This window comes from Glycine max, chromosome 13 (assembly GCF_000004515.6).
Source record: "Glycine max cultivar Williams 82 chromosome 13, Glycine_max_v4.0, whole genome shotgun sequence".
NCBI classification, from domain to species: Eukaryota; Viridiplantae; Streptophyta; class Magnoliopsida; order Fabales; family Fabaceae; genus Glycine; species Glycine max.
The window spans coordinates 25,023,970-25,040,448 of NC_038249.2; the positions used below are offsets into that span (position 1 = coordinate 25,023,970).

The 16,479-nt window shown below is 31.0% G+C and overlaps 2 protein-coding genes across 2 annotated transcripts; one reads left to right on the forward strand and one right to left on the reverse strand.

Moving 5' to 3' along the window:
• The first annotated feature begins 917 nt into the window (after positions 1–917).
• LOC100527544 (uncharacterized) lies at positions 918–3,364 on the forward strand. The gene is given in 6 exon segments (NM_001250669.2): positions 918–1,173; positions 2,159–2,250; positions 2,426–2,504; positions 2,591–2,685; positions 2,846–2,941; positions 3,205–3,364. Coding segments are annotated over 6 exon segments (615 nt in total). The 5' UTR covers positions 918–998; the 3' UTR covers positions 3,283–3,364.
• Positions 3,365–6,155: 2,791 nt separating this feature from the next.
• On the reverse strand, positions 6,156–10,126 carry LOC100818801 (ras-related protein RABC2a). The gene is made up of 6 exons (XM_003542520.5): positions 9,687–10,126; positions 9,152–9,220; positions 8,898–8,963; positions 8,280–8,401; positions 7,122–7,250; positions 6,156–6,470 (listed from the first exon to the last, which is right to left on the reverse strand). Exons 1-6 carry the CDS (start codon positions 9,823–9,825, stop codon positions 6,360–6,362), a joined length of 636 nt encoding a protein of 211 aa, XP_003542568.1. The 5' UTR covers positions 9,826–10,126; the 3' UTR covers positions 6,156–6,359.
• Between the last annotated feature and the right edge of the window lie 6,353 nt (positions 10,127–16,479).

Consider the following 16,479-nt stretch of genomic DNA (forward strand, 5'->3'; position numbering starts at 1 on the left):
TTGATAACAAAACTACAATATTAAAGGATCATTATCATGCATGTTACATTATTTTTCGGAAACTAATTTAGTGCATTTATAAATAAACAAATAATCACTGACATTATTATTATGTTATATTCCTTTTTGTTTTGGTCCTTATAAATTAAATTATTTTTATTTTTAGTTATTATAAATTATATCAGTTTTTTTTGTCTACTGACATGTACTTATGACACATTTTTTTTTTAACTTGACTCTTGTTGATATCATTATTTAATGAAGTGGTACTTACTTTTGTAAACTAACCGCTAACCATGTTAGCAATTTTTAATGACAAAGGAATAAAAAAAACAAATTCAAGAGACTTTAAAAAAATTACAAGAACAAAAATGAGAAAACAAATAAATTGTAAGAAATAAAATATATTTAAGTCATTAAATTGATGTAGACATTAGTTATTGATATTTTGATAAAAAAAATTATCAATATTACTACATTTACTTATTTATTAATTTACATAATTAAAGAATAAAAACAACAAAATAAAAAAAAAGGATAGAAAAATTAAAAACTTAAAAAACCACACAAGCATTAAACTAAAAATTTACAATTACTCACGTATATTATTTAACTAGTTGAACTAAACTATTGGTAATTAATACAAGAATGAATCTTATAATTTATCAACAAAATATATATCTTTTAACTTATTTTTCTATCTTAACTATTTTTAAAAGTAATTTTTATAGTATTAAAATTTTCACATTAGTCTGTATCATTATTTAACTATTATTAATTATTAATGTGACTAAAAAGTCAAAATTTAATTTATACTACCAAAGTTAAAATAACAACACATAAAAATTTAAAAAGAAGAAAATCAAAAGATAAATCCTGAAAACATATTTAAAGTTTTAAACCCTTCACACCTTAACGAGAAATACCGTGACACTGCAACAGAGTGAGAGAAATTGCAGGCGGCGGCACAGAGGGGAAGTAGTAGTAAATAAGGATCAATGGCGGTTCCTGGGAGGCGCAACGGCATCAACGACGACGAAGAGGAGTTAGACGACAATGCCCTTTTCGAAGAACAAGGTGTCGTCGAAGACGACACCGATACCCCTCCTCACCTCCGCGACCTCTCCGCCGCCGCTCAAATCGGCGACGCCCACGCCCTCCGTCTCGCTCTTGGTCTCTCTCTCTCTCTCTCTCTTCAATTTACTGTAATAATGGATCACTGACCTGCCCTTGCTATACCCTACCCTAGTATATATTACTTCTGCCAAGTTCAATCCAAACCCTAGCAAACTAGAGAATTAGGTTTATCTATATCTTCTGTTAGAAAATTGATTGACGGATAGTTACTAATAAGGGTGATATAAATATTTGTCACCCTCTGTCAAATTGTATGAAAAGAATTTGAGTGTCTTAAAATAAAAATACCATATTTTCATTAAGCTTTTATAAAAAGGTCTACATCCACGATTTTGGGATTTTAGGGTTGATGTGGCTGCAATTGCCGGCTGCATTGACAGCATTTATTCGCAATATCAACAATTGAGATAAATTGTGACCGTGACTACAGTTTAAAACCTTGATTTTCATGGACTTTGAATCTGATATGATCCTCTGTCTGGTACATTAGCAGTAAAAATTTAATTTTTTTTTTAAGATTTATGTACAGCGTGTTTGGTTTCACGTCTCTCAGATGCAGTTTTTCACTCTTAGAAGCTAGTATTTATGGCTTCTACCAGTGAGTTTGGATAACATACAAAATCAATTTGACAGCACAGGAGAATCAATTCTAACCCAGAAAACCATGGTGATACCATGAAAAAGTTTAAGCAACTATTTGTTACTTTACCTATTATAAAAAATAATTGATTATTTCTCACCATGAAGTTAATCCAAACACACTAGCAATACCATAGAAACATCTATTCAGCAAGGAAAGTTAATTGATTTTTCTCACCTTGAAGATGTTCCAAACACTTTTTTTTAGTGAATTTGACGTAATTTCTTTCTTCTCAACATGTTTTCAAATACACATTTAATTTGTAGAGAATGATTAAAAATGACTATGATTTGATTTGTTTGATATCTAAATACATTCTCACTGGCATACTGGGACTGGGTGCCCTTTTTTTTATGCTTACCCTCATGCTATTTACTGCAGATAACTTGACTGGTAGTATTGATGAGCCAGTGGAGGATGGGGATACGGCTCTTCATTTGACATGTTTATATGGCCATTTGGCTTGTGTCCAGGTTTATTATCTTTGCTTATTATTATTATTATTATTATTATTATTATTATTATTATTATTATTATTATTATTATTATTATTATTATTATTATTATTACTATTACTATTACTATTATTATTATTACTATTATTATACAACATTGCATGAATTGTTGATCTTGTTTGATAAACTGCAGCTGCTAATAGAAAGAGGAGCAAACATTGAGGCTAAGGATGAAGAGGGTGCTATTCCTTTGCACGATGCTTGTGCAGGAGGTAGTTTGATTTTGAAATCACATTCTATTATTTTTATCTGGGGATGAGAATTTCAATGCCATTTTGCTTTTTGATGGTCTTATCAGGATTTACTGAGATAGTCCAGCTGCTGCTTAACAGAGCAAATGATGCAGAACATATAAAGAGAATGCTAGAATCAGTTGATTCTGAGGGTGATACTGTGAGTATTTATTTACCCTTCGAAAAATTTGAGTTCCTACCCAACTACTCGCGATGCTAACGTCAATCAAGCATTTCTATCCCTAACTGTCTTTTGGTCATGTTTGATGAATTTCTCCTGATTTGTTCTCCATCATTGTCTTGTGATCATTTTCTCACAGCCTCTCCATCACGCTGCAAGAGGTGAGCATATTGATGTAATTAGGTTGCTGCTGTCTAATGGCGCATCTCCCACAAAGGCAAACTTATACGGGAAGGTAAGCTCTGAAAGGAATGTGGGGCATTTTTGGTTTGAGAAAACGTTTTGTTTTTACTAGTAATTTAAAAATATTATCTGTTTTCACTTTGTTTATACTTTAAAGGATTTGTGTATGAAATGGTCAAAGCATTTTATTGTTTTTGCTTTTTAAGTGAAAATTTTATAATTATTGAATGTAGAAAATGTCTTGTCAACTTAAACAGATAAATATGAATTACCCATTTCTATTCTTCATTAATTTCTAAAATATTTTTTTGGCAGGCCCCTGCGGATTTGCCTGAACAGGAAGATGCTCGGAGGCTGCTTGAAGCTGCAGCTCTTGCCATGGCATGCCAGTAGCATTTCAGTAGAAATATTTAGTTCCATTTTGACAGAGATGCTACACTTTTTGGACCATAAAATCTGTATTTCATACACTACTCTTTTTTCGAAGTTCAAAAATCAAAATGATTTATTAGAGGAGCACCATAGGAAGTTTTAACTCTGGAGACAGATAAAAATGAGGATTCCCGGATTACTTATAGTGGGGCAAGCTTGTTTGTTTTCGTTACTTTGCTTAAGTGAAATATATTTACTCTTCAACATGTCAGTGAACTATGACTGGATAGTTATACTTGTCGTTTAATTATCATATAAGTTTAATTTTGCTTATAATGTTTCTGGTTGCCCTTTAATTCTCCCTTAAGTTTAATTATCATTTATTGTTATTATTATGCTGAATTAAGCTTGATTAATATACAATCAGGTGGTGTTTGGTAATTTTTATAATTAATGAAAGAATTCCGATTTTTCCTTCAATTTGAATGTTATTACTTGAAACGCAGAAAGTGAGGTAAACGACGTCATAAGGTGCCAATTAAAAGGATTTTGTTTAAGGATTTGTTTACTGATAATGCTACTTTACCAATTAATTAATCTATTAATAAATAGGAGCCCCCCAAAATGTCTTTTTTCGGCCCCCAAAATACCCGGCCATCATCGAAACCACGCGCTCCTTGTAGCTACGTTTTGGATCAAGTCTTGGCCATAGAAGCTCATAGCCACCAACTCTTCCTAAAAAGCATTCTCTCCATAACTATGTAAAAGCAAACTGATTAAATATATATTTTTGATAATAATTGTAATTAGGGTTGGTTTTTTAATTGGATCCTAATACATCCTTAGAGTGCGTCTGGATGAAAAATTTTAATTGAGTAAAGTAATTTGTCAGAGAATTTAAATTTTTGTAATATAAAATTTATTATTTGGATGTTTTTTATGAAAAATTTAAATTTTTGAAATTTTAAAACAAAATTTTAAACAACTAAAAATGTGGAATTTTAATTTCCTTCTAAAATGTGAGAAATTGAAATTCTCTTCCTGAATCTTCTAAAACGTTGACGTATTTTCTTTGTAACCTCCATCCTCTCTTCCACCTGAAAAGTTTTCGAAATCTCATTCTCGAACTCGCGACTCTTCCCTCACGCCGATGATCCTCTTCTTCAAAAGAAATACCGTCTGAGCTCGTGCAACATTAATTTGAGTGTGGGCGTAGGGAGACACATAGGACTACACCTGCTAGTCAGGGGAGCAGCCGTCACTATCCATCTCACGGCGGAGGTGCTTGCCAACGCGGAGGGTCTGGGTCATGCCGTGTGCCGTTGACTAAATGTTGTGGTCAGGTGTGGTGGGGTACACCGTCGTGTTCCAGTTCCCCTACAACTTCTTATGCCGCATCAGTGTTCTTCTCTTTCGAAGCACACCAACCATATTTTCTCTTTTCTTTGCCTTTATTTTCTTTCAACCTCACAATTTTAATTTTTTTTTATTCAAATACAAAATTTTGAAAATAAAAAGAATTTCAGTTGAAGTATTTAAAATTCTTAAAATTTTAAATTTTCTCATCCAAACACACTCTTAGAGAATTTGAAATGCATAGTTGTATAGATAAGTTGTTTATCTTAATTTTGTCAATCTTATAATTTCATATAAATTTAAACACTTCACACAAATTCACTCTAATACTAAGGTTGTTAAAATGAGTGTTTAACTTAATTTTATGAGTTTTACTATGCTTGAAAAATGTTATTTATAATATAAATGTTTTAAGCAATTTCATGTTATCTTCTCCAATGTTGCTTAAAATTAAACTCATGTAAGCACCCTCACGGAGATGCTTTTACAAATTTCTCGTCTTCTCACAAGCTCACAAGCTCTAGTTCTCTTGATATTACATTGTATTTGGATAAAATCCCTACATGTTACACGCTTTTTTTTCATTACATTATTTATTTATTTTATTTTTTAACAAAATACTTTATCTTCAAACAATAAATGATAAATGTTCCAAATTAGCTAAAACATATAAAGATTTAAATCACAAAAAAAATTTAAACATGTCTTTTGTATTAGTTTATTTTTCATATAGTTTAATAGCTAAAACTTAATTTTTGCGCAACAGGAATTCAATACGATTCTCCTTTTAAGGTTTCTATTTTTTTATAGTAATCAGACAAAAATTAAAAACCAATATTTCAAACCATTTTTAAATTCAATCATAATTCATAAGCACCCTTTTAGAGGGTTGCGACTTGTGGTCTTCATTCTCCCCTTGTTCATCGCCTCTCTTATTCATAAGCTAGTGATTAATATAAAATTAACTCTGAAGCATTGTAGATACATAATTACATACTCCATAATGGTTTATATGCACGTCTAACTTTGCATTGTCACACACAAACGCAGGAATATGCTAGTTAAAATTTCCTTGACTGTATTTTGACTCAATATAGAGAGTATTTGCTGACCCAAAAAAAAATAGTATTAAAAATAGTACAAATGTATGTCCATTGTCCAATAATCCTATAAGAGTATATTATTATCATTTCTCTTTTGCCTTTTGAGTGTGTAGTCATTGGTCTCTTGAGAGAATAGATGATCTTTTCACGTGATAGATCATGTAAAAGTAGAGATGCACATGAAGACACCCCAAATTTTGGCAGGGCCCTACATATTATAACATTGCCATACACATGAAGACACCACAAATTTTGGCAGGGCCCTACAAATTTTAACATTGGCACAGGACATTTGCGTCTGTTTATATCTTAGTATGTTTAGATTGATACGTACAAATCTTAATATATTGATTAAGTATTGACTAGGGAGCAATAAATAAATGACATCTTTCGTAGTTGCACAGCACAAGGGTGTAGTGATTTTGATAAATTATAGGCCAGAAAAAATAACAGAATGCACAGAAATTTACACAAGCTAATAGGCACTAATTGTTGCCAATTGTCCATTAGTATTGGTACAAGTTATTTAGCAAAGAAAAACAAACCAATAGGAAATCACGAAAGAAGCTTACATATACAGGGATCAGAGGGAACATTCCAATATGCGCTAGTTATGACTCAATGTTCACATTGCAGCAATTAAGAGCAACAACCACCAAATTCGGATGCTTGGGGTTGTTGTTGTTGCTTTAGAATATTCCTTTTAACTGCTGTAGATCCTTCTTCCAAAAGACTAGGAACTTCCATTATCTATGAAATGGCGCCATATTTGTCACTATAGGAAAGGAAAAGCATTTGCACAGAAAATATTCTACAAAAGAATTTTTATTCACGCAAGAATATCATCACTTCCATTCACAAATCACAGTTCCACTCTTTCAACATTATTTTACATTTTCCAAGCTGTGATTGCATCTTCCATAAATACTCACTGATCCCCCTAAAGCAAAAATTAGGCACTTCTTTATCTGTGGATTCTCTCATAAATCACTGGCTAATAGACTATTTGCAGTGTTGATATCTTGATTGAACATGTTGGGATGTTATTAGACAAAAACATAACAAAGTTAAGAAAGTTTCCCTCCTCTATGTAACTTAAAGTGAGCACTAAATAAAGATGAAAAATAAGAAATAAAAGAGATAACAGCAGAATTAGAACATGGAAACCCCTCAACGTGAGAAAGAAAAATCACAAGACCTGGTTTCTTTTCCTACTTATCACTTGAAATAATTGCCATGACAAAGGCATTGATTTCTATTATCTTTATCATGCAAATTTGTTTTATGCTTAAGTTACCTCATTCATGGTTCCCCTTACCGCCAGTTAATTGGAAAATTGTTTTGTGTACATGTATGATGAATCAAACGTCAATTAATAAATGTATGCTTCTAAAATCATACCTTTAGTGCAAGTTCCTCGAAGCACCGCTCCACATTTTCTCGAGTTTTGGCACTACATTCAAAAAACAGACATCCCAACTCCTCGGCAAGTGCTAAACCCTCTTCTTTGCTCACAACCCTTTCAGAATCCTAAGAATAGACAAATAAACTATTAAAGAAATTATTCAACTGGAAATTAGGAGAAATATATGCTCTTAAAGTCTATTGCACCAAAAATCTAAAGCTTGTGTATGAAAGGAGCCTCATATTTGAGAATTGGCATTAACGGTTGAGGATGTCCAAGGTCCTATTCTTTGCATAATATTCATTCTTTTTCACAAGATTCTGTAATAGTAAAGAGTAAAGACCCTGTTCAGATAAAAAGGTAAAATGAATTGAACTTCTTCTGTAAGTTAAAATCAACTTATGCACCTAAACTTTTGGAGAAATTAGACGAGAGAGCTTCTGTAAAAGCTAAGTGCATAAGTTGATTTTTACTTGGGAGCAGCTCAATTCATTTTACATTCTTATTTTTTTTTCCTGCAGAAGTTTATCCGAACAGGAGTGTTTCCAGTAAAATTACTGTTAACAGCAGGTTTGGGTTGCTTTCATTAAAGGTTCCAGATGACACTTTTCTTTTGTCTAAAGTGCATCCATGCATCATTGCTATATTTACTGAATTGACATAGAATTCATGAAAACATGCTATATGCAGATGTTGTGATGGACTCAGTTGAGATGTCAATTTTCATCTAATATGGCTAAATGATGTAAGGATCTACTTTTTCTGATGTATATCATCCGTTAATCATAGTGATAGTGGCAGAGAAGTATGGAAAGTCTTTGTAAGTGTCACATGCTTGTCCATATGTACCAACCATAGGCAAGACGGGGTCAAAATTAGATCAATTTTAGACTTTTAGTTGGTTTCACGATAGAATTCAAGTTACTTATCTTGTCTTGAATTTGATAACAGTGTAAATCATGATAGAGATGAGAGACATATGGAAGACAGAACTTGAATATCGTTTTTTACCTTAATGCAGAGTGCAGATAAGCTCAGAGCCACATATTTCATAATTTTATTTTCAAACATTTCATTGAGGAAAGATTTCACAGTAGTTACTGATTCATTTCCTTGGGTCATACATTAATGCACAAGACTAAAACACAACTTACTCTATCAACTTTATTTCCAACTAGCATCTTCACGCAATTCTGATTAGTTGAATAGAGTTCCACTTCTTTAGACCACACTAAAGATAAGTTTGTGAAGGTGTCTCTTCTCGTTACATCATAAACTAAAAAAGAAAAAACTCTATAAGTAGAAAGCTTGGACTTAACACATGTTAACTATCAACGATTCAAAAGCATGCATTAATCATCTTACTCATCACAAACTGGTGGCTTCAGAATCAGAAGCCGCGCCATGGACCCAATAAAACTATTCTTACAAACACTTCATGCCATAAAATGGACATAAAAGACAATGGCAATAACTGCCAAAAAAGATGAGATAACAATTGGAGATGTATTTGAGAAATCCCTTGCTACCCTATTGCAAATTTAAAACCTATCCAATAATTGAAACTGTTTTAACACAATGTTCATAAGAAAAGTCATAATAATTCCTTGCAAATGCTTATCATATTCTCTGACTCTGAGTGAAGAATTTGTAATGTCCTTATTAGGTCTATGAAATTAAAGAATTAAAATAGAGTTCAATCTGAGCTGGAACCACAACGGTGAGGCCTCTAATGCAGGAAAAAAAAAATGCACATAAACCATTTTGCATACCAAGAATAATTCCCTGTGCTCCTCTATAGTAAGAACTAGTTAGCGTTCTGAACCTTTCCTGCCCAGCTGCAATATAGATGTAATGTTATTAATTCCACTTCAATCAACCATTTTGGTCAATGGAAAGTGATTGAACAGAAAGACCCTATAAGAAATATTTCATTATATTTGTTTGCATTCAATCCACATGATGCCAGAAACTTAAAAATGGTCCAATTCATGAACTAGCAGCTAAAGATTCGAGTTTTTATTACCAGTGTCCCAAATAGTTAGTTTCAATCTCTTCCCACCTACTGTGAGCATCTTGATCTTAAAATCAACACCTACATAACATAGAACAACAAAAGATAAGAACAAATAGCACCACATCACATCACATCAGAACTAATATCTGATTAAAAAACAGCATGACCATCAAATTATCAATTCAAAACCTCAAGGTCAATTTCAACGGCATAGCAGGAACAAAACAATAGAACAGTTATTTTGTACTGAATGACATCTTATAACCAAAGTATCAAGCAAATTCAATAACTGAGGACCACTGATCCAATCATAACAGACAAACAAGAACATATATAGTACATAGAATTAAACATCTTCTCAAAACGTTCATGAGTGGTCCACAACAGCACAATTGAAACCCACATGAGAACTTCACAATTTTTCATATTATTTATTTATTTATTTTTTAAAAGTATTCTCTTCATGGTTTTGTCCAAAAAAAAACTTTTGCAGTAACAAGCATGAGAGAGAAAGAACAATTTTTTGGAAGCAGCAATGAATTACCAATTGTGGGAGCAATATCTTCAGCAGAGTTGGAGATGAAGCTAACAAGGAGGCTACTTTTTCCCACAGCAGAGTCACCGATCAACAAGATCTTGAAGGAAAGATCATAGCCACTGCTCTGACCAGAAGAAGAACTCATTCTATGCACTCTCTGAATGATGATGATGATGATGACAATGAAACGAAGTGCTTCTCAAAAAAGTGTTTCTATTTCTATTATATGTATCTCTCTGAGTGAAAAGTACAATGAAAGGAACCTATGCTATGTAAGTGAAGAGAGAGAGAGACAACAAAATGGGGTGAGAGAAAAGAAAGAAAAGGTACCCTGTAATGAAATGCAATGGGGTATAACTTTAGCAGCATCTTTCATTTTTTGTGGCCGTTTGAGAGAGACAGAGAGTGAAAGAGAAGCTAAAGTAAACGGCTACCTTTGCCTGAGTTAACGAACAATAATCAGTTGACACGCCACAACAACAACGTATATATTCTTTTCTTAATTTCTTTTTATATGTCAACCTTTTTGTTTTAGGAATTGTTCTTGTATCACTTTTGATAATGCTTACGTAGATTATACGTAAAAACTAAAAAGTATTTTTCATGATTTACTTAGTGGAAATTGATCCATTGTCAAATTAATCTAGTAGGTCACAAAATTGATTAACATATTTTGAGGTTAAAAATGCTTTTGGTAGATGTTTTGAAATTGTTAAAACATGACTAGGTTTTTTTTAAAATGGATTAAATATGATTTTGGTCATTTCAATATGAACTTGTTGGTTTTACTTCTCACAAAAATAATTTTATTACATTTGGTCCTTGGATTTTTCAAAACAACATTTTAAGTCTTTTATTTAATTTTGTTAAATCTAAGTTACCTTGATCAATTATAGACAATATGACTGAGTAAATTGTTGTTAGTGTCAATGCACCTCATGATTTCTTTTGTAGGGGTCAATGCACCTGATGATTGTTCCTAAAATTGTTCCACCAACAACAGAGATAATATATGAGTTTAATTGTTTGAACTTGTTTAGAAATAAAATATATGTAAATTAAAATTTTTACTAAAATTACATATTTTTTAAAATATGATATAAAAAAAATCATGAATCAAGAACTAAAGAAGAGAAAAATTACAATCTAATAATACTGAGTAATTGAAAATTCACTCCACTCGCACATTAATACAGAGTAATTGTGTCCACGTACACATCATTTTAAACCTGTTCAGTTTTGGCATTTAATTGCACCAAGCTTCCAGCAATGTATTCATTAATGTTATTAACATTGATGTACAACATTCATTTTCTTCAGTACCAATAAAAAAACATTCATTTTCCTTAATTACTCAGCCAATATTTTTGGCCGTTTATTTATTGTTTTGTGAGGGATTGCTTTTAATACATAATAAAGTGATTTTTTTTTCCTAAAAATGAGTTTTTGTCAAGTTGGTTCCTAAAAGTAAAAAATGATCTAACAAGTTCTTGTGTCGAGTGATATTGGAGTCGATCATTTAAATAAGATTTTAAATTTGAGTTTTATGCATGAAAAATTTGATTGGAAGGAAAAATCCATTAAAAGTAATAAGTGAGTTGTTAATAAAATTGATAAATATTTTACACCAATATCATATTTACCCAAAAAAATAAAAGATGAAAATTAGTAAAATATTTCCAAAACTATATCTCATATGTCAAAACGGTTCGTTAGTGACATTGTTAGCAAATGATAAGGTGGTATCTTAAGTATCATGTCATGTTCTTGTTAATTCTATATGTGGTGTTCACTATTCACACATGTAAAGATCAAATAAAAATGACAATGACAATATTTTTCTTAATTTTTTTCTTTTTGTTCCATGTTAATAAGGACTAAAATGAAACATTTGGAGAGGAAATAAAAAAATTATTTTAGCCCTTAGTGATGAGATTGCTTGTACACTTTAAGTAAAGTTTCAAGTTCGAATTTTTATGGATGAAAAAATGGTTAGGAAGGGGTGACTTCACTAAAGGTAACAAAACTAAGTTTTACAATGGAGTTAATAATTGATTAACAAAGTTTGTAGGTATTTCGTACCAATGACATTATGACAAAAAAATATGTTCATGAAAATAACATTTCGAAGAGATAATATTCCTAAAATATGTTTCCCACAAATACAATTTTATCTGTTGAAACTAACACCCCATAATAAGATGTTATTTCATTTTTTCTTAAAAAAAACTTAAAGCATATATCTTTTTTTTTTCATTTTAGATGTAAATGTGTTATCATGAGTAAATTATAATTTGAAAAATTTGATAAAATCTCATGGGATGTCAGTATAATTTACTCTATTATTAATTAGTATTTTCAAAATGTAAATCCCGAAAAGGTTAATCCAGAATATAATTTTATATTTTAAAATATAATTTTACATTATGGAATGTAGTTTTATTTCGGATTAGCCTTTTCAATAAGTTAAAAATGTGTAGGAAATTAATTTTAAGGTATAAGAAACAACTGCCTATTATTAAACAAAATGGGGTGAGTTTAGGTGTCTGCCCCAGCTGCAGCCCAAAAAGGGAACCCTATGGCCCATGGACCCATGGGGTGAAGGGGCACTATTAAATTGGGGTCGCAGCTAATAATGATATGATCACGCAACAATACCTACTGTTTTTGTTTTTATTATAAGGGTGCTTGAGATGTCAATTTCCTTCTTCATTATTACATGTTTGTTTGTTCTATATACTTTGAACCCAAAATGTTTCATTTCCCAAGACATTTTATTTTCCCAGCTGCTACTTTTGATCGATTGGGACTATGAACCAGGTTAACTTTGTGAAGAAAATGGCCTTCTCAAAGATAGAACTGTATGATTTTCCCTCCCTCTTTAAGAGGTTTTGAAAAAGACTACACAGTTTTTTTAACTAATAAAATGAAATGAGATAGGCAGGAGAAATAAAACTATATTTGAGTTCATAGTATTGATTTAGTTTATATAATAAATTAATGATATAGAAAGGAGTCTAAATCTTTATTATGTTAAATATATGACATTGAATTTTTATTTCATAGATCGGCAGTGAAAGAAAAAGAAGCTACAGAAACAATTTAAACTTTATATCAATCTTTAGATAATGAAAATTGTATATATCCATATAATAGAAAAATACATTAGTTCCAGTAAAAATAAAATAAAAATACATTAGTTTAAAACTTTAGATCAAAATACTTTGAGTGATGAAACTTTATTAAAAAGAAATATTTTTTTGTTTCACATTTTCAAGTAATAATATTATTATGTTGAGGCAACATGTAATGAGTTTGATTTATTGGAGAAACAATATATTTCAATTTCTCTACGTTTATGACTTTCAATTATGAAGATACTTTATTTTTAGCAATATATATATATATATATATATATATATATATATATATATATATATATATATATTATGCTTACATTACATTGGAATTAAACTCTTATAAAATGCATTTAACATAATAATATAGTAGTTAAGATCGTGAATTATACATTTAAATTTAAATTTTAATAAAAAATTCTAATAACATTCACAATATCATTGTACCAATATCAACTTATGTCAAATATTCATGTAATTACTATGTTTCAACTTGTTTATCCAAATGAGCTTTATTATAATTGGACTCAACTTCTAGGAGATTCTTTTATTCATAGAGAAATAACTTGATATGTAAGGTTTATAAGAGCATCTTTAGTGTCGAGTTTTAAGTTGGATTCTTGAGCTCAATATCTAATCTTGGCAAGATTTTCCACTAGAGATAGAGTTGAGATTTCCAGCGTGGAGGATGGGTTCTTCCACGAGAACCCTGAAGATATGTATCATTCTAAAAAAATTATTTTTTACTCTTTCTCTCTCCCTAACTACTTGTGGAGGGAACCAACGCTTACTCAGAATGAAAATGAGAACAAAGATGGGTTGAAAAACAACAACAGCAGATGAGCATCCAAGTTGAAAAACAACAACAAGTTCGATCTTTCCAAACAACAACAGCAACGACAAATCTAAGTTGAAAAACAAAAACAAAACCAAGTTAAAAAAATAATAAATACAAAAACAAAAAACAAAAAATGAACTAAAGATGGGTTGTGTGAGGGTGAGATGGAGCTTCGATCCTGGTAGACAAAGGAGCATTGATCTGACCATGATCTGAAGGCGCAATGTGGTGGCCCTTGTGCAGATCTGAAGCTTTTACGCAGAGAGAGGGTGGGGGGGGGGGGGGGAAAGGAAAAGGGAAAAAGGAAAAAGAAGGGTGGGGCAAAGAGGAAAGGGGAAGGGAAAGGGAAAGGTGGCACCACCCTCTATGTGTGTTATTTGTGTGAGGGAGAAGAAAAGGTGTGACGAGAGAGAAAAATGTGTTTGGGCGTGAAGGAGAAAAATGTTGTATGAGAAAAGGTTGTCCTTTTTAAAAAAAAAAAAAAGAATCTCATCGTTGTTTGTCACTAATCACCGTATGAGTGTTTGTTATAAAATTTATTGTTATGTAACCGTTTGCTAGTGTAAAATTTACCATGATAGTTTTTTTTTCTTCCAAAGAATCTGATCAATGAAATTAAAATATTATAAAATTGGGCATTTGAAACTATATAAATTCACTTATTGGTGATCATATTTTTCACACCATTTTTATTCTTCTTTCATTCTCATTCTCATTCTTAATGGATCTAAATCAGTTTTATTGGCAAACTTATTACAAGTTGTTGCAAAATTACCAAATGGCTCCCTTCTTGCCATAACCACCGTCGCTAATGAATTTTATGCAAAATAATCAATTTCCTTCCACCTAAAATTTTTTAAGTTCTCAAACTTTTCCTTCAATGTCATAAAACAACTTTTTTACCCAAATTGGACTAAAAAATATCACACTAGAGGAAGGATGAGAGAATTCTACAAAAAAGAACAAACGAGTTTACTTTTCAATTGAAGATAATACACAACTCATTGGTTCATGGCTTAATGTTTCAATAGATTCAATTGTCGATTATGATCAATCAAGAGAGGGTTTTTGGTTGAGAGTAATAGAAAATTATCATAACTTTCTTGACAATCTACAAGAGAGAACATTGAATCAAGTGAAATCTTGATGACAAAAAATTAATGTTGGCATTCAAAAGTTCAAGGGCCATTAAAAGCAAGTTGTTAATTTAAAGAAAAATGGTTACATGGAAAATGATGTCATGATTAATGCATGTCATTCAGAAAGAAGATGAATGCAACAATTTTGCTTTAGAGCATGCATGGCGACTACTGAAAGATCAACCTAAGTGGTTAGAATAATGCACAAATACTAATTCAAAAAGAACAAGGCTTCCTCCTATTCGGGATCACTCATCATCTATATATTTCAGAAACATTGAATTGGGGTTTCAGAAAGTGACACATCCACGTGAACCATTCGCCCAATAGGACAAAAGGAAGCCAAAAGGAAAATGAAGGGAAAATGAGTTGTAACATCTTCGATTATGGGCTTTTCTAGCATGGAAGATGTAATTAAGGAAAAAAAATTATTGTCACCAAAAGAATAACAGAGGCAAAGGAGACAGAGAACATAAAGGTCTTGTAAGAAATTCTGATGAAGGCAAATTTACCATGTCTGAAGATCAACTTGAGAAACATGAAATCACTTGTAATTATAAAAGTGTTTGTTACAAAACTAGCCGTTTCAAAAAGTTGTTGTGAAAGTAGTTGTTACAAAACTAGCTATTATAAAATTAGCCATTGCGAAAGTAGCTCTTAAAGACTAGTTGTTGTGAAACTAGTCGTTAAAAACTAGTCATTGGAAATTATGCTATTTAATTGTTCAATTTTCTTTCATCCATCCATATTTTCTACAAATTCTACAATCTTCTTCTTTCATTTTTTCTAGCTTCACTCACTCATAAAATGGATCCAAACTCTGACTTCGATAGACTTTTGGAACAAATTATTGAAGAAACACTTTAAGACAATATTGAAGAAGAAATCATAAGGTACTTATGTGAGATGCAACAAGAAAAGAACAATAGTCATTCCAAACGAATAAGAAGATTCATAAATCGTAATCGTGAAGACATACATAGTTTCTTATTGAATGACTACTTTTATGAAAATAATGTATACATAGATTAGTAAAAATATGAAAAAAATTACTAGTTTAATTATTGAATGTCATTCATTGTGTAAGAAATTAAACCATATGATGTTACTATATGGTTTACTTTTTATAATTATAATTGCTAAAATATGTCTTTCGTCTTCGTAAATGTGAAAATGTTCGAAATTCGTCTATACAAATTTTTTACTACATTTTCCCCCTTAAAAAATTGAAATGTATCATTTTTTTTAGCTCAGATGTAGGTTTGGATAAATTTGAATTTACAATGATGACTTTTTACATCAGTTATATATATAACCGATATAAATGTGTTGTTTTTACATTGGTTATACATATAACTGATGTAAAATGTGACATTTTTTACATTGGTTGTGCATATAATGAATGTAAAAAAATCATGTACGTAGGTTTAGATGTTTGACCTTTGCTTCGGGCCAAAAAAATAACACATTTCAATTTCGTGATGACGAAAAATGTACTAAAAATCTTGTAAGGACAGATTTCAAATATTTTCATATTTATAAGAACAAAAAATATATTTTAATCTAATTATACCAGTAGTGTGATCTATTCTAGGAACCTCCGATCAAGTTTATGATTAACAAACCATTGTAAGGCCAACCATAGCCATGCAAGTGTGCAAAATACTTGTCAAATGAGAAATTAC

Bases quoted from the DNA above. Each gene is read 5' to 3' on its own strand.
- LOC100818801 (XM_003542520.5), bottom strand. From the start codon at position 9,825: ATGAGTTCTTCTTCTGGTCAGAGCAGTGGCTATGATCTTTCCTTCAAG. The intron at 8,964-9,151 runs GTAATAAAAACT...TCTATATTGCAG, and splicing joins ACTAACTATTTGGGACACTG to CTGGGCAGGAAAGGTTCAGA. The intron at 7,251-8,279 runs GTAAGTTGTGTT...GTCTATTCTTAG, and splicing joins TTGGAAATAAAGTTGATAGA to GATTCTGAAAGGGTTGTGAG.